The following is a 21,102-nucleotide window of genomic DNA, read 5'->3' on the forward strand; positions in this document are numbered from 1 at the left end:
AAACAAAGAATTTGAAAGAGTAACTCATGTAAGTTAATGGTAATATTCGCTTGAGAAGCCAGGTAGGAAATGAAAAAAAAATGGCTACGGTCAGAGGGAAGGTTCGAATGGTCATTGTGGACAGTCTTCATGATTGTGGGCTGTTCTTCATGGTTCTGCACAGGCCAAGGAGCAGGAGAGGAAGGTTCTGGAAACTCAAGGAGATGAGGGGGCTCTGGAACTGAAGGACCTCAGACCTTTGCTGGAGAGTCAGGCCACCTCCAAGAGCCATTTCCTGGACACCAACTGAGGAAAACCAGCCCCAGGGGAGATTCCTGCCCCCCTGACTGTCTTTGGGAGCCTTTAGCAAGGCTGCCTGGTGCACAGACTGCACTGCTGCCACCTTTGTTTGCAGAGACCAGCTGCCTATCCACCTCGATAAGTTGTCCCTTTTGAGTCACTTTCCCATAGTTGAGAGAAGTTAAACACCCTCCTTGGAAACAGATGTGATCATTAGCTCCATGAGGACTAAGGGCTATCGTGGTTTGTAACTTCTGAGGGCACATGGGTCTCTCCGGGTATGTGAGGGAAACCATACATCCTCATCTCTGAAAAATTCACAGGCACATCTGGATACCCAATTTTAATACCATTTCAGGGGTTCAGGCACATCATTCTTTCCACAGTCCTGTTTTTCTATTGTTGTCAAAGTATAATTTACATATAATAAAATACACCCATATTAAGTATATCCTTGAAGGAATTTTGATAAATATATACACCCAAATAGCCACCATCAAAATCAAAATCTGGGGGACTTCCCTGGCAGTTCAGTGGTTAAGGCTCCAAGTTTCCACTGCAGGGGGCACGGGTCTGGTCTAGCTTTGGTATCAGGGTAATATTGGACTCATTGAATGAGTTGAGATGTGTTCCATCCTCTTCTATATTTTGGAAGAGTTTGTGAAGGATTCGCATTAATTCTTCTTTAAATGTAGAATTCAACAGTGAAGTCACCTGGGCCTAGTCTTTTCTTTGTAGGAAGTTTTAAAGTTACTAATTCAATCTCTTCCTTGTTTGTTATAGGTCTGTTCAGATTTTCTGTTTCTTCTTGAGTCAATTTTAGGTAGTTTGTGTTTCCTAGGAATTTGTCCACTTGTCCAGGTTATCTAATTTGTTGGCATACAATTGTCCATAGTATTCATTTATAATCCTTTTTATTTTTGTAAGTTTGTAAGTAATATCCCCCTTTTAATTCTAATAATTTGACTCCTCTCTTTTTTTCTTGGTCAATCTAGAAAAAGATGTATCAATTTTGTTGATTTTTTCAAAGAGGCAATTTTTTGTTTTGTTATTTTCTCTTTTGCTTTTCTATTTTTTCTTTCATTTATTACCACGCTAATCTTTATTATTTACTTCTTTTATTCTTGCTTTAAGTTTAGTTTGCTGTTCTTTTTCTAGTTTCTTAAGGTGAAAGCCAATAATAAATAAATTAATTAAAAAACTAAATAAATAAAAATAAAAATGTTAAAAAAAAGATAAACTTCTGTTTATCAAAGAGGATAGCAGCGGAGGCATAAATTAGGAATTTGGGATTAACAAACTACTATATATAAAATAGATAAACAACAAGAACCTACTGTATAGCACAGGGAACTATATTCAGTATCTTATAATAATCTATAATGGGAAAGAATCTGAAAAAGAATATATATATTCAGGTATACATATATAACTGAATCACTTTGCTGTACAACTGAAACTAACACAAACTGGTAAATTAACTATACTTCAATTTTTAAAATGTTTAAAAAAATAGTGAAGACAACTAATGTTCTCGTGTTATTGCGAAAGTGGTTTTGATATTGCAGATCCCCTAAAAGGGTCTTGGAGATTTTCAGGGGTCCACAGATCACGTTTTGAGAACTGCTATTTTAGAAACTATTCTGCTGTTATAAAGACTGAATGAAAAGTTCATTTATAGAAACAAAGAGAACTAGAATAATTCGGAAAAACCCCAACAAAAATGTTCAGCTACCTTAGTCACCAATGTGTAAGCCTCTTGAAAGAACTGTATCTTTTAATATTTGAACAGCATATTAGGAATGCAATAAATAATAATGAAAGTAGTTTATGTTTACTGTGATTTTAACTACTGGGGGAGAACTGTGCTATGTACTTCAAATGCATTATCTCCTCTATTCTTTAGTATCAAACTCTGGGGTAAATACTGTATAATATCCCTATTTTATAGATGAGGAAATGGGAGCACAGAGAGACAAAAGAACTTGACATGGTCACGAGCCTTCTGGGGTGGAATAAAGATTTGAACCAACAAGGTCTAATTCCCAGAGCTTGGACTCTTATTTAAACTCTGCATATTATTCAGTGTCACATCTAAGTTCCAAATTTACTTGTTGTGCTCCTCTCATGTACGTGTGTCCATTCAAACCCTCAAGGAGAAAGCAAATGTCTCTTGTCAACCATAGTGCCCCCAAGAAAGGGCTTAATAAATATCTGAATGTGTGATCAAAAGACCGAGTAAACCGCCCTTAAACTGCCTTGCCATCTTTAAGTCATGGTGGTCAGTAACCACGTTGAAAGTGAAATTCTGAAATGTTGAGCCCCACCGGTATTACACTTAAGTCATTAAAGAGGAAACCAACAGGGTAGACCAAAGAAGAAAAAAAAAAAGCTGGTTTCTTGAAAGCTTGACAAAAATTATGTGTTCAAGTGCATACGTGTGTGTACACACGTATCTATATTACCGTGCTTGCTAAGTAGATATATATTTAGGTAGTTAACAAACATGTAGGTTAGATCAAAACAAAACTAGTTGACGTTTTCTAGGGCAATAAAATCCCCATCACCGTTGGGACTGACTCCACCCACTCTACCTTGACAAGGGGGTTACATCTGTCAGCCAAGGGTGGGTCTGCGGAAAGCGCCCTGTTGAAAGCTGTTTTTACCAGGTAGGCTGATTAGGAATGCTGGGAGGTGCCCCAAACTCAAGCAATTTTGCCTTTTTCCAAGCTTGGATTTTTCTATTTTTCATTTTTCCAAGTTTGGGATTTTTTTTCGTTCTCAAACACCCAACCTGTTTCCTGGATGGAGACCTAGTGGGATTAGGTTTGGCCACAAGTCTCTCTGTCACTTCCCGGGATATAATTTGGGGGGTGTTTTTTGGGGGGGGTGTGGGTGGAAGGGAGGCTCAAGCACCGGGTGATCGGGTTCCTGGGGTCCTTTGGCTCCGCCCCCTCCCACCTCCCCTCGGTCCTGGCGGCACGCACACGCGGGGGGTGGGGCGGGACGCGCACAGCCGCGCAGGGGCGCGCACGGCGCGGACGGGCGCTAGGGCCGCGTGGGGCGGCGGCGGCCTCGCCCCCCGAGAGGGCGTCGCGCGCTCGCTTTCCTTCTTCCGGCGCCGCCGTCGCCGCCGCTGTCGCCGCCGCCGCCACATCCCGGGCCGGGCGGGCGGCGGCGCCGAGGCCTCCGGGCGGGCGGGCCTCCAGCGCTCCCCGGACGCCGGGACCCCGCGCGCCTTGCCCCCAGGCCCGCGAGGCCCGAGCCGAGCTTCGCCCCTGGGGCCGCGGAAGGGCCCGAGGGCCGCGACAGGCTCCGGCTCCACAGAGGGTGAGCTCGGGGAAGGGCGGGGGGCGGGGGGATGAGCGTCGTATACTCCCGGACCCCGACTCCCACAACACGCCGGGTGGACGGGAAGACGGGGGGAAAACCGGCTTCTGTTTGCTAGCGATATCCCAGTGTGGTTTGGCGACTTGAGGGCCTCCCTAGTTCGTGGGGTTAAAGAGGAGAACCTTCATCACGTTAATTATGCAATGAGGCGGCGTCCTTGCTGGGGATGCTGTGATCGTGGCATCATTGATACTCGGTGATCCATAGTTTACTTCTTTCATCCTTGCCTGAGAATTTGCATTTGTAATTGGAGGCGGAAAGAGGAAGAAAATGTTCCACTTGGGTGCAGGGAGCAGGCAGACAGAGGAAGAGAGAGGCCAGGGAAGAAGGGCCATGTGCAGCTTCCCTAAGTGCACAATTAGGCACGTCTCTGGCGGGTGGGAGGGGAAAGGATGGTTGGAAATGCGTGTGTCCTGCCAGGTAGGCTCCCGGGTGCCCTCAGCTCAGATTTGGACAGAAGAGAGGCCTGTCAGAAGTTGGAGGTGGAGGCATAAATTTCTGCACTTCTGGCTGGGAAGATGAACCAGATCTTCCAAAAGCTGCCTTGTTATTTTCCACGTCTGCAAAAGGCAGGAAAGGGCCGGGCACTGAGTGCAAAGCAGCGCAGTCAGGTTCTGGTTAGCTGAGAGGCAGGACTGTTATAAAGGGTTTTTTTTGTCTCAGACACTCCAAGTCTGGGGCCTTGGACCATAAAGAGTTGGTTATTGGTCAGTTTTCACTGCCAGAGTGAGAAATGTCTCAGGTATTGTTAAAACCAGGCAGAGCTCCCTTTAGCTCCAGGCTTATTCATTCTTTTCATTGACTGGGTTAAGAGGAAGAGACACGAGGAGGGAAATGGTCTTCTCTCTTTTTTCCCATTATAATTAGGGCAAAGTCCATCTTGGGTCCAAATGGGAATTTCAAGATGGAAAGAAAAATCTTTCCGTCTTTGCTTTTGACCCTCAAGGATAGAGTCTCCAAGAAATACCTAAGAGAAAAATTCTCTCCTTCCCTGGAATGGAAACTGGAGTTCTTGCAAAACTGAACAAAGAAAGGGAAGAATTAGTTACTATCCTGGGCAACTTGCAGTTATATTCAGATCATTTTTCAAATGCTTGAGGTTATACAGTAGAATAGAAACGGGGGAGAGAGGTGAATGCAGGACCTGAGAGATCATAGAAGCCAAGAGAGTGTTTTGTCCTGATACAGGTCTGGAAGAATCTGCATCTTAATCTTTCCGTCTTTGTAACATAAAATTGCTTTTCCTTTTAATATTGAGTTCATAAGAGTAAAGGGAAGCATAGCTAGACTGCTCCAAGCATCCCAGGCAGCTCGGGCTCTATTGTGTTTTAAATCAGTTGGATGTTTATTTTGCCAGGTAGCTCTATTAAATCTGTAATCTCTCTAATTCCATGAGTTTGGCTTGTTTCCATTTATTCATTCACGATATGACGTTTGGCTAGAATTTACCAGGGTGTTATAGCTTGAAGAAATACAAAACCCCGTGAACATCTTGCATTGAAAGATTTGATCATCTTATACAGGAATCCTTTACGCAATATCAAACATATAAAACAGGTATAATAGGATCTGATTATTTTTGCTCCAAAAAATATTTCATTTTTTCATACTAAGTGACAGGGAAGAATGTTTTAAACAGCTAGCTCTTTTGGTACGTTTAGAATATTTATTCATCTGCCAGGCCATCCAAAGATAACCCCCCTCTGTAAGAGACCTGGCGTGCGAAATATACTTGAAAAATCAAAGTGGTTAACTGTTTACTAAGTATAAAGCAAGTTGTGTTCAGTAAGTTGATCTCATAACCTTTAATGGTGCTTATTTGTTTTTTTAATCGTCCCGTACAGAGACAGGAGGAGCCAGGAACCTCCAAGGCAAAGCAGATACTGCAAGGAGATGTGGACCAGGCCTAAGAAGGTATGGAAGGGAGGTTCTGGACACCTCACTAGTTATCTGAGATCCACGTCACATAGCATTCTCCTTTCTTGCTCATATGGAGATTTCTGGAAGCTTAAACTCGTAAATAGGAGTATGTACACGGATTCTTAGAAATGTTTTCTTAACCATGATCATAATAGGAGCACCCGCTTAGGCAGGGGGTTAGGTGAGCTGGGTACCTGCCAAGTGCAGTGCCTGGCTTGCAGCGACCCCCGAAGACGTGTTTGCTGTTCATCATCATCACTCCTGAGAATCTGTCTTCACCTCCAGTTCATTCTCCAGCTGGCTAGAGTGAGGAGTAGGTTTCCATTCTGGTCCCTAAAGGATGAGCAGTCAGTCGTTCTGAGGTGGTAAATTGTAATGACGATGGCCAAGTAGACAAAGGAAATTTCTGAACTTAGACTGAGAGAAACCCTTACTATGAATTTAAAGCTCACAGTGATTGTAATAAGACTTTATATACATATATATATATATATTTATTTATTTATTATTATTATTTCTTTGTGTGGTACGCGGGCCTCTCACTGCTGTGGCCTCTCCCGTTGCAGAGCACAGGCTCCGGAAGCGCAGGCTCAGCGGTCATGGCTCACGGGCCCAGCCGCTCCGTGGCACGTGGGATCTTCCCGGACCCGGGCACAAACCCTTGTCCCCTGCATCGGCAGGCGGACTCTCAACCACTGAGCCACCAGGGAAGCCCTAGACTTTATATATTTTATAAATTCATACGCAGCATTTTATTTTCTTAAGTGGTGATTTAATAATTTTGTTGATTAGGGAACACATTTTAGTTCAAAATCGAAAGGGCTGGTGGTGGAGGGTCCCCGCTGCTCCAGCCTCAGCTGTCTCTTGTTTCCCTTCTCCCTGTCTGTCCTCCCGGGGTTACTGGGTCCTTGTGCATGACCAGATTCTTTTCATGAAGTTTCCTTTGCTGTCTGGATAGGTTTTGAATGAATGTTTTAAAAACTGAACGCTGGGCAGGTGATCCTTTCCCCGGGGTACATGGGTGATGGGGGGTGGGGGTCCAGGAGTTTCCAACTCAGTAAAGGGCCCTTGACAAGGCTGTTCATCTGGGCCACTCCCCCGCCGTCCTGCTCACTCTGCACAGGAGATGCCAGCCTCCTTGCTGCTTTGGGGATTCTGGGACCCAGACCAAGCTCTTTGCCAGGTGCTGCGTGATGAGTCCCCTCCCTCTGTTTGAACATCTTCTCAACATCATCTCCACCGAGGTGCCCCTTCCTCCCTTACCCTTCTGTGTTATTAACTGTGTCACTTAGCGCCTGCCTGGTGTGATCCTAGGCGTTAATGGCTCTACCTGTTTATGGCCTGTCTGCCTCTATTAGAAACAAGCACCATGAGAGCAGAGCGGGTAGGTTGCTGTATCCCCAGAGCCAGGAACAGCTCCTGGCTCAGAATAAGCCCTTGGTAAATATGGCTGAATGGATGAATAACATTTGGGGAAAAGCTGTTTTTTGGTTTTTTAAATCTCCTCTCCTTTCTCTGTCTAGTTGTCTGTCCCTCTGTCTCCTTCACATTCAAGGAGTTGGATGGAAGTTAACTCCTCGGTTACCATCCCTGATATCCGCAGGGCCCCTTGTTTTGTTTACTTGTGGATGTCTTTTTAATTCCCTTTCCTCAGTCTCATTTCCTCTCGTCCACCCACATAAGAAATCACTGGAAAGGTCATCCTCTTCTTTCTCTGTGTTTTTGTAGAACGTGTATTTTTGGTTTCAGTGCCTGCGTTTTTAATTTACGTAAATGGCACTGTGTCATATATCTCATTCTATTTTTGCTGTATTTCCTTTGCACCACGGTTGTGAGATTTATCTGTGTGCTTGTGTGCACGTCTAGGCCAATTGCTTTCAAAAATGTTTTAACTCTGTTTGGAACAGTTAAATGGGCTTATTTACCACAGGAGGAGTGAATGTGCATAGTAAAAGTAGAACTAGGAGAGGGCTTCCCTGCTGGTGCAGTGGTTGAGAGTCCACCTGCCAATGCAGGGGACGCGGGTTCGTGCCCTGGTCTGGGAAGATCCCACATGCCGCGGAGCGGCTGGGCCCGTGAGCCATGGCCGCTGAGCCTGTGCGTCCGGAGCCTGTGCTCCGCAGCGGGAGAGGCCACAACAGTGAGAGGCCCGTGTACTGCAAAAAAAAAAAAAAAAAAAAATAGAACTAGGAGAAAAACAAGTGAAACTAGGCAGGTGGGAGTCAAACTCTTCTGCACAAATTCAGAAGGATTGTGCTTTTGGGTAACAACTCGAACACGGGGGAGAAGCCACTGGCAGCTGAGCAAAATGGATGCTTTCAAAAAGCATCATTTTGAAAGTGCAAGGGAGGCCGAATTTGCACCAAAAGTTGATAATGGTACCAGAGTCACTGTTGTCATTACAAACATGTCAGATGTGTGCTGTCTTCCTTACGGTTTAGAGAGAGAGAAGCAGCTTAGGATTTCGTGCATGGTTAGTGGTCTTCCTGCATACCTGACCCTGCTTTCCCCATATGTCCGTCAGTTCTTTAACCACCGCTTCTGCCTTGTGAGTTTTCAAAGAGCCAACCTTCTGGCTTAGTTTCAGAGCCTGACATCTTGAGAGGTGCAAATCCCACGTAATGATCAGGAGTAGGGAAGCTCTGCAAACGGCCAGGGTGCGCGCTCAGGTTCATCCCTGTTAGCTGCAAGAGGCACGTTGGGAGTTGTCTTGGCTCCTTGAACAAGGGAGAGTTAATTACAGAAAATGTCAGGCTCTTTAAAGGCTGTTTGTCACCTGGCTGCAGGGAGAGCAGTGGCCCTTCCAGAGCCAAGGAGGGAGGACCGTGGGTGTCAGGCCCCAGACTCTCTGCAGACGGAAACAATGAGCCTCAAGGCTGTTGCCCGTGGACAGGAGGCAGACCCGTGGGGAATTCGTGTGCTCAAGGAAACACTGCAGATGGCAGATGGCGGGCAGGCCGGGAGGAGCTGGGGCTACATGAATTTGGAATGACTTTCTTTTTGTTGAAAAAAAAATGGGGCAAATCTTCCTGAGTTTTCCAAGGTCAGCCCAAAATTCTACAGGGGCTGGTTACCTATAGATGGGAGGGCTGGAAAGGAGAGTAAATGGGAACAGTGATGGAGGTCTTTATTCTAATCAGGTCTCTTTAAGCTGTTTATTCAGAGCACAGGTAATTCAGATCCTCAGTAGACAGTCTCAGTTGACAGACACCCTTTTGCTACGGTTTTCCTTCTCATACTGTAAAGAGGTGGTGGGAAGACAGCTGTTACGCTAAAAGGCCTAGAATCTGCATTTTAATGAGTTCCCCAGGGGGCAGCGGGGGCAGTAAAAGCTGAGGAGGCCCGGGAGCTGGACCAGCAAGCAGCTCAGCCTGGCCGCTCACTGGCATCCTGAGCGGAGCTTTTCAAACTCGCCCAGATTCAGCCTCGCAGGTTTGCCTAGATCCTCCTCCACAGGTTTGCATTGTCTCTGCTCAGGTGTTCTTGGGGCCCAGGGTGTTGCTGTAGTTTTCAGAAGCTCCCCAGGCGGGTCCAGTACACAGTGACTGGGAGCCACTGCCCTAAACGTAAGGTCGGACACCTTAGCAGATGATCGCAGAGCAGAAACGCTGCCTGGCCAAGTGGACACAGCCCTCCGTAGGATTTGTCAAAGCCTAGCCCCTCACGTCCTGTGGCTCTTACTGGTTCGTTGGCGGGTTTTCAGAGATCGAGAGGGTGATGTGATGGGGAGCATTTAGGAGCACCACCTGCGGCCTGTGGAAGTGACCCCGGGGCTGGGGCATGGCTGAGCGGATCGCCGTGCTTGGCTGCCAGAGAAATAGTTCCAAGATGTAAGTCAGGTCACTGTACCCCATCCCCTCTCACCCACAAGGCGACCGCTCCCCAGGGCCCAGCCTTGTCTGACCACGTCTGCCAGGGCGCCTCTCTGGCCGAGCTCGGGAAGCTCGTGCCTGCGCCTGGGCCTCCGTTTGTGCTGCTCTGCAGCCCGGTGCCTGGGTCTCCGCCCCGCACCCTGTAGGTCTCTGTGCCGCCCCTGCCCTCCATCTGCCAGGTCGCGGCCCTTGTGCTTTCCTCTCACGGCACCGCGTCCTCTGCCTCATCTCACGTCTTAGGTAGAGTCTTTGGTGGCTGCCGGTCCCCCCAGCAGCCTGCCAGCTCCACAGGACGAGGAGCGTGTGCGTGTTGGGGGGTGCTTTGGGGCTTGGTGCTGTGTCCCTGCGCCTGTTTTGTGGGATGAATGAGGACACCTTTTCGTGATGAGCTTGGTAATTGATCGTTTCTCGGTTAGTGTGTCCTTCAGAATGTATGCAGGTGCACGTCTCCTCGCGCACGCGTGTGTGTGTGTGTGTGTGAATGTATGCAGGTGCACGTCTCCTCGCGTGTGTGTGAATGTATGCAGGTGCACGTCTCGTGTGTGTGTGTGTGTGTGAATGTATGCAGGTGCACGTCTCCTCGTGTGTGTGTGTGTGAATGGATGCAGGTGCACGTCTCCTCGTGTGTGTGTGTGTGAATGGATGCAGGTGCACGTCTCCTCGTGTGTGTGTGTGTGTGTGAATGTATGCAGGTGCACGTCTCCTCGCGTGTGTGTGAATGTATGCAGGTGCACATCTCGTGTGTGTGTGTGTGTGTGTGTGTGAGAATATGCAGGTGCACATCTCCTCGCGTGTGTGTGAATGTATGCAGGTGCACATCTCGTGTGTGTGTGTGTGTGTGAATGTATGCAGGTGCATGTCTCCTCGTGTGTGTGTGTGTGTGTGTGTGTGTGAATGTATGCAGGTGCACGTCTCCTCGTGTGTGTGTGTGTGTGAATGTATGCAGGTGCATGTCTCCTCGTGTGTGTGTGTGTGTGAATGTATGCAGGTGCATGTCTCCTCGTGTGTGTGTGTGTGTGTGTGTGTGTGTGAATGTATGCAGGTGCACGTCTCCTCGTGTGTGTGTGTGTGTGAATGTATGCAGGTGCACGTCTCCTCGTGTGTGTGTGTGTGTGTGTGTGAATGTATGCAGGTGCACGTCTCCTCGCGCGTGTGTGTGAATGTGTGCAGGTGCACGTCTCGTGTGTGTGTGTGTGTGTGTGTGTGTGTGAATGTATGCAGGTGCACGTCTCCTCGTGTGTGTGTGTGTATGTGTGTGAATGTATGCAGGTGCACGTCTCCTCGTGTGTGTGTGTGTGTGTGTGTGAGAATGTATGCAGGTGCGCGTCTTCTCGCGTGTGTGTGTGTGTGTGTGAATGTATGCAGGTGCACATCTCGCGTGTGTGTGAATGTATGCAGGTGCACGTCTCCTCGTGTGTGTGTGTGTGTGTGAATGTATGCAGGTGCACGTCTCCTCGTGTGTGTGTGTGTATGTGTGTGAATGTATGCAGGTGCACGTCTCCTCGTGTGTGTGTGTGTGTGTGTGTGTGTGTGTGTGTGTGTGTCGGATGTCATAAGTGTAGAGATAGTGGCCCTGAGGGGTGGGGCATGTGGCGGGGGCCCGGGCTTCAGTCTCATTGGTTCTGGTCAGCATGGGACTTGGAGAGCAAATCCTGGTTCGTCTAAATTTTTTTTTTTTTTTTTTTTTCCGTACGCGGGCCTCTCACTGTTGTGGCCTCTCCCGTTGCGGAGCACAGGCTCTGGACGCGCAGGCTCAGCAGCCATGGCTCACGGGCCCAGCCGCTCCGCGGCATGTGGGATCCTCCCGGACCGGGGCACAAACCCGTGTCCCCCGCATCGGCAGGCGGACTCTCAACCACTGCGCCACCAGGGAAGCCCTCGTCTAAATTTTTAACCAGCTTCTACCTTGACAGCTTCTTCACTTGAGTCTGTGTGTGATTTGTGAATTTTCTCATTATAGACCACGAGAAAAAAAAAGTTAAGTGCTTAAAAACGGTCCATCTCTCCACCCGGCTGTACCACCGCATGTGCCCCCTGGAAAACATAATAAGTAATGCAGTGTTTCCTCGCAGCCCGGGGGCAGCTCGCCTCCCCTCCCCCCAGTCCGCCCTGCCTTCATCTGGACTGGGAGGACCAGCCTCCCAAACCTTGCTGCGTCTATGAGAGGAGCCGTATTTGATGTAGTGAAAGTGTCATCACCCAGATGGAGGGTATCTGGGGAGGGAGGGGAACGGGGCCAGGCAGGGGCTCCAGCTCATCTGTAACCCTTTATTTCCTTTAAAAGACTCAAGTACGTACAGCAGAACTATTAGAACTGAGCATCTGAAAACAAGTATTTGTTATATTATTCTATGTTTTAAATATTAAATCATTTTAAAAACTGAATTAAAAACTAACTAGTGAAGACAGAGATGTATTTCGTAAACACTCAGATACATATTGCCTGTCCATGCACCACATTCTTTCCTGGCTGGAAAAGTATTTACCATCCTTTGCCCCATTTTACAAAGTGGTAAGGAAACTGCTGTTGGTGGTGGTCAGGTAGGAAAAAAATTAAACAGCAGAAATAAAAACACCCGGGTCCGCACATGTAGGTGGTATTTTCTGTATTTTATTGGTTTTTATTATAAAATGGATATATGCTTTTTGCAATAATGTTTTTAAAATACAGAATTGCACGAAGTAAAAAATGACTCCACTCATCCTCAAGATTTTATTCTGTGCGTCACACACGTGTATGTGTGTGTGTTTGCGTGTATACATAATCACATACGTTCACATGTATATATATAATTCTTTTTAACTAATAGGATCATAATTCGATTCTGCAACTTGCCCTTTTTTGTTTACTGATGTATCTTGATACTTTGGAGCTATGTAATTGGCTTACCATCTTTCAGCGTTGTTTTATTTAAATTTTAGAAAAAATTTTTTTTGGACTGCAGCATTCTTTCTTTATCCCCTGGTCAGTAGGTTGTAGACATAGAACAGTAGTTGTATGTCTATTCAAAGGCATGTGAGTGCGTGACTTATAAAATAGAATTTTATTTTCAAGTAATAGTGAGGTCCTAGTAGCTTTGGGTTGTTTTCTAGTCTCAGTTATCGCATGTTAAATATATAAGCACTCACGTGGAGACTGGAAAAGTATTTTGAGGTTTAACGGGGGCCTCATACTTTAGAGAGTTTGGACCTTGGGGTGGAGGGTTGAGCCAGGTGTCTTCTAAAGCACCTGCCAGCTCTCCTAAGTCTTCCCGGTCGTTTCTTGGTTGATGTCGTCATCCAGCAATAGCGAAGGTCACCTTGCGGTGCGCTGGGCACTGTGCTGGCCGGGGTGCTCCAGCACAAGCTCACATGCCACCAGGGGAAGCAGAAGATTCAGGCTGTGGTGGGTGCCGGGAAGGAAGTGAAACTAGGTGAGGATGGAGGGCAAATCAGGGTGGCCAGCAGGGAGGGCTGAGCCTGCCTTGTGCTGTGCAGCGGGGGGAGCAGGCCCTGCCTGGCGTTTACAGGGGCCCAGTGGTTGGTTGGTTGGTTGGCTGGTTGGTTGGTTTAGCTGCACCGCACGGCTTGCGGGATCTTAGTTCCTCGACCAGGGATTGAACCCGGACCCCGGCAGTGAAAGCGCCGAGTCCTAACCACTGGACCGCCAGGGGATTCCCTCCGGGGCCCAGTGGCTGGGAGAGCGCTTCACCCACTCCCCACCCCCTGCTACCCAAGCGCAGGCCCCCGCAGTGACCACTACAGGCTGTGTGGCCTGGGCAGGGACCGCAGCAGGGCACCGGGGTCACTGGCAGGCCTGGGTCTGGCCTGCATGCTGAGTGCTGGCCGTATGCTCTGCTCCCCGAGAGATGTTGGCGGGGGCTGGGGCTTATGCACGCGGAGCTTCCCAAATCTGCAGCCGCATCACAGTCCCCACGCGCCCTGGGCGCCGTCCCTGCCTGGCCCAGGCGGGCCGTGAAGGGGGTGAGAGGCGGGTGGGTGCCGTGCAGACGCCCCCTCCCCTGATCCCGATGCCGTGGCCGGGCTTGGAAGGGGAGAGGTCTCTCTGGATGTCTTAGCGCAGTAGGAGTTTAGCGGAAGTCACTTTAGAAGTGGAGCTTTCTGGAAATAAAATTGCCGCCTGGAAGAAGCAGCAGCGGGCTGAATCATTGTACGTTGCAGCCGAGGCGCTCTGGCAGCCTCTGTCTCACAGGGCCTCCCAGCGCACGGGTGGGTATGCAGGCGGCTGTTCTGTCCTAATCTAGTAGGGGGCCCAGAGAGCTATTCTGTGACTAACCCCCAGACGCCAACACGGAGAAGAAGGGACCAAATCCTGCCCCTGCCCCACCCCCGCTTCTGGGTGAAAGCTGTTGCTTCCGACTTTACATGAAAACCCAGGGTTAGGAAGGCAGGCGGAGCTTCACGACCGTGCAGGTCTCACTTTCCAAGCAGCCCAGAGGTAGAAATCCTGCCCCTGAGCCGCCTGGCTTCCCGGAGGGCAGATGGTGGGAGCCGCATTTTCATGTCAGGCTGTTTATTCTTTGTCTTCCTACCTTTATCTGGAGGTGAACCAGCTCGGCGGGTGGACTCGAATTAGATCCCTTCAGGTGACTAGCTCGCATTGGAAAGATCGGATCCTTAAATCACAAAACCTCCCAAGTGCAGTGCCCAGCACCGGCCTGATGCCTGGGTGGCGCCCAGGGGCAGGAAGCCCGGAGGTCGGTAGGTTGAGCCGGGGCAAAGCTGAGTGCCGGTGCCCGGGGCTCTTCTGTGCCCTGCCCTGCAGGGTAAGGTGTCTGTGTAAGGGGGGCAGACCCCAGTGACTCCCCTGTGTCTGTGCTCACTCTGCCACGGCACAGTGTGAACCATAAGCCCCAGGCCGCTCGGCACCAGGGCCTCTTCCTTAGCCTCAGTCTTCCCGAGAACAGGTGCACAGACACAGATGCCTCTGGGCACGTTGTGGACCACCTGCCTGGAGCTTATCCGCTTTCTCTTTACCCACTCTCCAGCCCACACTGGTCCCTTCGCCCCTCTGTTAGAAAAGGCCTGAAGCCAGGCTTCCTCAGTGACTGGTGAGGATGGACCCCGCCAAGTATCCCCGTCTCGGAGGGCCCAGCTCAGCAGACTCAGCCCTGAGGGACCCTGTGCCCTCTGGGCCATCTGTGCCTCCCTTGTCTCTAGAAGAGAAAAGCTAGTAGCCTGGGCTGAGGGTCTGGCCTTTCTTTTCTTCTCCTCTTGGGCAGTTCACACTGTTAGGTTAATTTCTAGGTATGTGTCAGTCAAATAGGAAAGTCACCAAGGGTGCGGAGGGACCGACCGATTTCTGTTTATAGAGGGTCTGCTCCAGGCCAGGTGGTCCTTTTGGTGCAGTCTCTCATTTAATCCTCGTGACCATCCTGGAGGGAGGAGGGCCTTGTCTCAGGGACTGAAAGCCACAGCTTAGGGAGGGTAAGTGACTTGCTGAGTCCCAGAGCTAGCGAGCGGTGGGGCACTCCAGGGCTCTGCTTTGTGCCACGTGGCCCCAGGCGAGGCGTGGCAGAAGGGGACAGGGAGACAGGCCAGCTGCTTCAGGCAGTTAGAGCGGGAGCGGTGTCCCCCTCATTGGGTAGTGTTGCCAGATAGAATGCAGGACACCCAGGCAAATTGGGAATTCAGAGAAACAGCAAATAGCTTTCTAAAGCATAAATGTGTCCCACGCAGTACTGGGGACATAGTTATACTAAGTACTAAAAAATGATTTGCTTACCTGAAATTCGAACTTCACGGGGCACCCCGTGTTTTCATGTGTTTAATGTGGCAGCCCTACCAGGGGACCCCGGGAAACATGGTGCGCCTGCTGCGTGGAGGCCTGAGAATGCAGGTGCAGGTGTGGGCTGGACTGCGGGGGGAGAACCCCTTGCGGGAGGGAATCCAGGTCGCAGTGAGGGCCTCAGAGGCAAGGATCTGTCGCTGAGGCAGGAGGAAGGCCGACGCCCGGGCCCTCGTGAGCCCTGTCCACCAGGTGCACTCAGGCTCCGTCAGCGCACGCGCAACAGACCAGCTCCCTGCTGCCCAGGGGTGATGGACGGCCCGACAGCCGGCAGACACCACCCCAGACCAGCGCGGTCTCTCTCCAAGTGGCTTGGTTTGGCTTCAGGAAGCCCCGTGTTAAAGGTGACACGAAGCACTTTTTTGTCTCTCTTGCAAAGAATCGAGTGCGACTTCCGGTTCTTCTGTGTCCCCTGCAGCAGAGTGTAACCGTGTGACCCGCTGAGGACCCAGGTGCCCCACGTCACTCCAGGGCAGCGATAGCCTGAGAAACGCCCACCCCCGAGGTTCCGCACAGGCTCTGGCGGGCAAGTGGGCGGAGCCGGGACGCTCCGGGTTCGTTTCTCGGGTTTCAGAGATTCTCTACAGCTCAGTGGGCGTGGCCGCAGCTTGTCAGCGAGTCAGGATTTTAAACCCAGCCTGCTTGGAATCGCCTCAGGGTGGCGTCTGCCCCCTGAGGATTACCCAAAGGTCCGGCCCGCGGCAGGCCCCCTCCTGCCCCGGCTTCCAGGCCCTGGCAGGTGCCAGATGCCAGGGACACAGTAGCCTGGGTCAGAAAGAGTCAACAGGCACATCTGCAGAAGTGAAGTCTTATCACGTGTTCCAAGACCAAACAGAAATGGCTCCTTTCCGGTAAAGTGTTTTAAATTTTACTTAATTATCAACTTGATAAGTTGCTATTAATTAAAAATATGATGTTAAGTTAAATAATAAGTCAAAACACCCTTGGTATCAATAGAAAATTTTCCAGGAATATTTGTATTGAGGCTATTAGCTGAAATGGCCCATTCTTTTATTACCTTGTTTAATTGATCTATCTGTAAGCAGCATTTTGCTTGTGTCCTCCAGGAGGAAGCACTGAATGGCTGACGTTTGACAACATGCACCACCAGTGGCTTCTGTTGGCCACATGCTTTTGGGTGATTTTCATGTTCATGGTGGCCAGCAAGTTCATCACACTGACCTTTAAGGACCCTGATGGTAGGTACACCTCCTCATGGAATGGATTTTGACAAATTCAGACCTTGCTGTGGTACTGTTCCTGGGTACCTGCTTGGACGAGTGACTCTGACCCAGAAGGGCCTCGGAGGTCATGGCGTCTAAATCCTTGATGTTGCAGAGGTTCGGGAGAGGAGGTGGACGGGGATGAAGGGGTCTTTCCCCTCGCAGGACACCAGCCCTGCTTGGTGTCGTTGAGAGATGCTGCGTATGTGCCCCATGATGCTGCCTGCTGGTGGCCATGTGTTTGAAGGTCACCTTCAGTGCCCCGGAAGGAAGGTGGTCTAAATATACGTGTGTTGGGTTGTCCTCGAGGATTTTTTTTAACTCCCCTTGACCTGATGTGGGCGTTCAGATGAGGACATATTAAGAGCACGCAACCCAGCCTCAGAAGAGCTGCGTCTAGTTCGTGCCCATGCCCTTTGCTTACCGGGGCCTTAGTATTTTTTCTGTGGAATGGGCATGCTCCCTGCTCTGACAGCTCCAAGCCCGACCTGGGCACCGTGAGGCCCTGTGAGTGACCTGTGAGGTGCTGGGCACGAGTGAGGAGCTGTGGGGACGGTCATCTTGAGCCCTGAGGCCACTCCTTCAGGGGCAGCATGAGGCAGGGCGCACGGGAGATGCTGAAAAGGCTCGTGAGCAGCCTTAGAGTGTCCTGGCGCCGCCATCCTGATAGGGAGGAAGTGCACAGCATCTTTATCCTGCACGAGGCTTGGCATGTCCGCCTGCAGGCGGTGGCCCTTGAGGAAGGGAAGTAGAAAAGGATCACACCAGTCTTTTGCTGATTTACGCCCGGGGGTGCACAGCCCGTGCCGTTTGTGTGGCCAGCGGGCTCCGGGCCCTGCTTATCCTGGAGAGCCGCCGGGGGTGTCCCCGGCTAGGCTGAGGCCGCCCAATGCCCCACACCCCCTGCTTCCATCCTCCCTGTAGAGGGGCAAGGTAGGAAGGCAGATCTGCAGGCAGAAGAGGGAGGTGCTGAAATAAGCCCCCAGGGTGGTTCTCAGCTCCGCAGTTTCAGGTCAGTAACGTTATCGGGGCCCAGCTGGCTGTCATCTCAATCCTACCCTCATCTTCCAGGAGCCCAAGAGGCTTTCACAGCCCGGGGAAGGTGGAGTCACAGCTGCAGGCATCTGGGGTGGCCAAGAGCATCACGGGGTATCACGGCTAATCACGGTCACACTGGGAACCAGGGCCACTGTCAGGACAGCACAGACCAAGTCTGGGAAGGTGGTTGGAATCTGAGCTGCAGATCTCAGCCCAGCCATTTGCTGCGGGGCTGCTCCCCCCAACAGTTAACGTCACCGATAGTGGAGACCCCTTGTTAAGAGTTAGAGCAGTGGTTCTGGTCCCCAGGGCACTTTAAAATCGCATGGGGACTGTGTATACCTCCTGCTGCCCAGGCCCAGCAGAGACCAGGGGGCAGAATCTCTAGGCGGGGGGCCCAGGTGAGGACCGCCAGTGGGAACGTGGCTGGGAAACTGCACAAGAAACAAAGCTGCAGAGAACATGAAATGGTGTCACTGAGTCTACACATCTCACTTGTGATTCCTTTAGTGTCACCTCCTGGTAAGGGAGGCACTTGAAAGGCGAGCCATGAGGTTGAATTGTTTGTGGTTTATTTTATTTAAAAATGAGGAGTGTATGTAATATATTTTATATTCCACCCAAAATAATTAAATAAGACGTGTGTCTCTGAGTTTGAATATGATCTAGCAGCAAGGCCTCTGAAGAGCACCTCGCATCTCAGGGGCATCTGATAAACGAGGTGTCGCTGCTGTGATGGGGCAGGTTTTATGCTGAGTGTTTTCAGAAAAGTGTGGGAGCTTGAGAAGTTTCGGGGAAGGGGAGCAGAAAGTGAATGGGTGGAAGGTGACCCTACAGAGAAGGCTGAGAGGCCTTAGGATGTTAAAACTGCAGAGAAGGTCTGCTGCTGCCCTAGGGGCGCCCACCAGGGTCTCACCAGTGGCTCCAGCCCCATGAGGCGCATGGTGGTCCTCGTGCCCTTGGGTGTCCCGCGTAGTTGCTGGGGTTCCGTGCATGGGAGCCTGGTGGCGGGCTGCTCCTGGAGGGAACGTGAGAGCCAGAGCTCACCAGCCAGCTCCCCTTTCCCCCTCGGGCAGCACGGAGGAGCCTGTCTTCAGTGGGGATGCAGCCCCGTGTCGTGCTGTGGACTGAGAGTAAGGACCCTAACCCCTGAACACTAACCCCAAACCCTAAACCCTAACCCTAACCCTAACCCTTTGTTGCTGGGCTCAAACATAACCCAACCTTTCTCGACCACACAGATCTTATCTAACTGTCCCCAAGTCCCTGGCTGCGATCCTGAAGGCGGGTGTCTGCTGGCTGGGTTCGGGTGCAGGGAGCGAGCCCACATGCATGGTGTCTTGCTGGCCTGGGTGACTGAGCAGGGAGCGGGCCCCCCAGAAGCTCAGGCCTCGGGCCCCCCCTGTCTTGAGAGGCAGCTCAGCCCACCGTGGGTCTCGGGCTCCTACAGGAAGCCGGGGAGGCTGGTAAATGTGTGACCATGAGAGATTTCCCCGCGTGCTGGCGTTTATTTCACTCCCGTTCAGTGTCTGCTCTTGAGCCAGAAGCCCACTGCGAACTGTCATCACAAAGAAGCAGCTAACACACAGTGGTGTCCCGTGTGGGGAAGTTCCATCCCTGTAAAGTGGGTGGCAGACCCATGGCCTCAGCGTTCGGGGAGCTCCTTCCAGCTCTGTCCCCTGGGAAGTGGGCTCTGTTCCAGCATCCAGTTCTCACCTACCTGTTCTATTTTTTTTTTTTTGCGGTACGCGGGCCTCTCACTGTCGTGGCCTCTCCCGTTGCGGAGCACAGGCTCCGCACGCGCAGGCCCAGTGGCCGTGGCTCACGGGCCCAGCCGCTCCGCGGCATGTGGGATCTTCCCGGACCGGGGCACGAACCCGCGTCCCCTGCATCGGCAGGCGGACTCTCAACCACTGCACCACCAGGGAAGCCCTCACCTACGTGTTCTTAATGAGTTCCCTACGACCCAGTGGGTAGGAAGAGCACATTTGTCTTGAGCTGCTGTTTAAAGCCGTGTGTGTGTGAGTGTGTGTGTGTGTGAGTGAGTGTGTGTGAGTGGTGGTCTCTCTTTGGCTCAGCAGTGAAGCCACAGTGAATCCTTCTTTAACAGATTTCAGTGTCGTTTTGAACTAGACTTTGTCATAGGGAAATAAATCCCATTCAGTGGTGGGAGTTTGATGGCGTGGTGTGTTGAGACTTGAACACAGAATTGACATCCGTGTGAATCTGGTGTGTATGCGTAGACACTGATTTTCTTCCTAATCTTGTGCCTCAGCTCAGCTGCCAGCCCCTTAAGGTCAAAACCTGTGATGCGATGTCTGCACGCCCCCTGCCCAGCGTGTGATGCAGTGGTGACCCTGGGCAGCTGGACACACAGAGGTCAGGGAGCTGAGAGGATGCTAGCCTGTCTAGAAAAACAAAGCAGTACTGCACGTGGCAAATTTAAAGACATTTTGTAAAACAAATATAATGATGTCTCTAAGGAAAGCGAGCTCACGTTATGAAGACAGCTGATGGTACCTATTGATCAGGATCCTTGGGCCTGAAGCTGGCGTCTCGCCCCTGGGGTTCAGGGTGGGGTAGGGATCTGCCCTTTGGTCACAGTGGCGACAGCAGCACCCGCTGAAAATACATGGTTGTCAGCAAAGCAGTGGGAAAGCAGAACCAACATAAGGTGTGCTGTCGGTTTTATTTGAATCTAGTTGAATTGGGTTTGAGGGGAGTTGGGGAGCAAATACCAGGATGTTCAAGGTAAAAAAAAAAAAAACAGTTAAAAATTGGCGGATGAATAGCCGACATGTGTGGCTGGAAGGTGAGCTGTCCCTCAGCTACCAGAGCCCGTTCTGGATGCTTCTGAGTGTGTGGAATAGGCGCTTTTCAAAAATTCACTGTTAAGTCAGTTGTTTGGAATTCACGCTACGTTGTCCATCTAATATGTCATTAAGGAAGCTTAGGTTTCTGGGGACCCGTGCGGCCGGTGGAAGTGCTGAGCGTCGCTGTGCTGGTCAGAGGTGTTGGCACATGAGGTGACCAGATGGGAGTGGAAGGTGCCATTTCCCTGAGCACGTTGGCGCTCGCAGGTGAGGCTGCAGAGGAGGAGGAGGTTGGACGCTGGCCTCGTGGCCCTCGGGGTGCATTCCGGAGCCTTGGGGCCAAGGGTGCTGCTGCCCTGTCTGTCTTCACGCGGTCCGTGGTGCCTCATGTCCTCATGGCAGGTGCAGAGCAGCTCCTGTGCGCACCTGTGGTTAGGGCTGCATTTCAACTCAAACACAGGGAAAAGGAGAAAAGATTTCCGTGGATTCACAGAGGTGTGTGGCCGAGATTTCTATTGGAGTCGGAGAGCTCAGAGGCATGAGAGGTGGGAGGTGGGTTATTATTATTGACGGGGCTCTGGGAGGATGGGTTTCTCCCCTCTGCACTGAGAGGACGTCAGGGTGGGGCTCGTTCATGGCGGGGCTGGCTGGGGAGCGGGGGTCTTTAACAGCCAGACTGAAGGCGGGGAGGCTGCAGGAGAGCCTGCAAAGTGCAGGTAGTAATGACCCAAGAGGAGTCGGTTTTGATGTTTTTAACAAAGTGAAATATGCCTTTGCTT

The 21,102-nt window shown here is 50.8% G+C and overlaps 2 protein-coding genes across 8 annotated transcripts in view; one reads left to right on the top strand and one right to left on the bottom strand.

Annotated features, from left to right (window-relative positions):
• Nucleotides 1-3,187: 3,187 nt before the first annotated feature.
• On the bottom strand, nt 3,188-5,845 carry LOC137205777 (uncharacterized). The gene is made up of 2 exons (XM_067703945.1): nt 5,784-5,845; nt 3,188-3,614 (listed from the first exon to the last, which is right to left on the bottom strand). The coding sequence occupies exons 1-2, from the start codon at nt 5,843-5,845 to the stop codon at nt 3,188-3,190; spliced, it is 489 nt and encodes a 162-aa protein (XP_067560046.1).
• The window catches only part of CHST10 (carbohydrate sulfotransferase 10), a 29,091-nt gene continuing 11,402 nt past the window's right edge, over nt 3,414-21,102 (top strand). For 2 of the 7 annotated variants that reach the window (XM_067704158.1, XM_067704162.1), the window contains exons 1-3: nt 3,471-3,609; nt 5,514-5,583; nt 16,317-16,448. In XM_067704158.1, the coding sequence (XP_067560259.1) occupies nt 16,349-16,448 (100 nt within the window). In that variant the 5' untranslated portion in view covers nt 3,471-3,609; nt 5,514-5,583; nt 16,317-16,348. Of the gene's footprint in view, nt 3,610-5,513; nt 5,584-8,422; nt 9,255-15,895; nt 16,101-16,316; nt 16,449-21,102 lie in introns of those variants that run through there. The other 5 variants (XM_067704163.1, XM_067704164.1, XM_067704160.1 and 2 more) reach the window with 5 other exon arrangements.

The sequence above is a fragment of the Pseudorca crassidens genome, chromosome 14 (assembly GCF_039906515.1).
Source record: "Pseudorca crassidens isolate mPseCra1 chromosome 14, mPseCra1.hap1, whole genome shotgun sequence".
NCBI lineage: Eukaryota > Metazoa > Chordata > Mammalia > Artiodactyla > Delphinidae > Pseudorca > Pseudorca crassidens.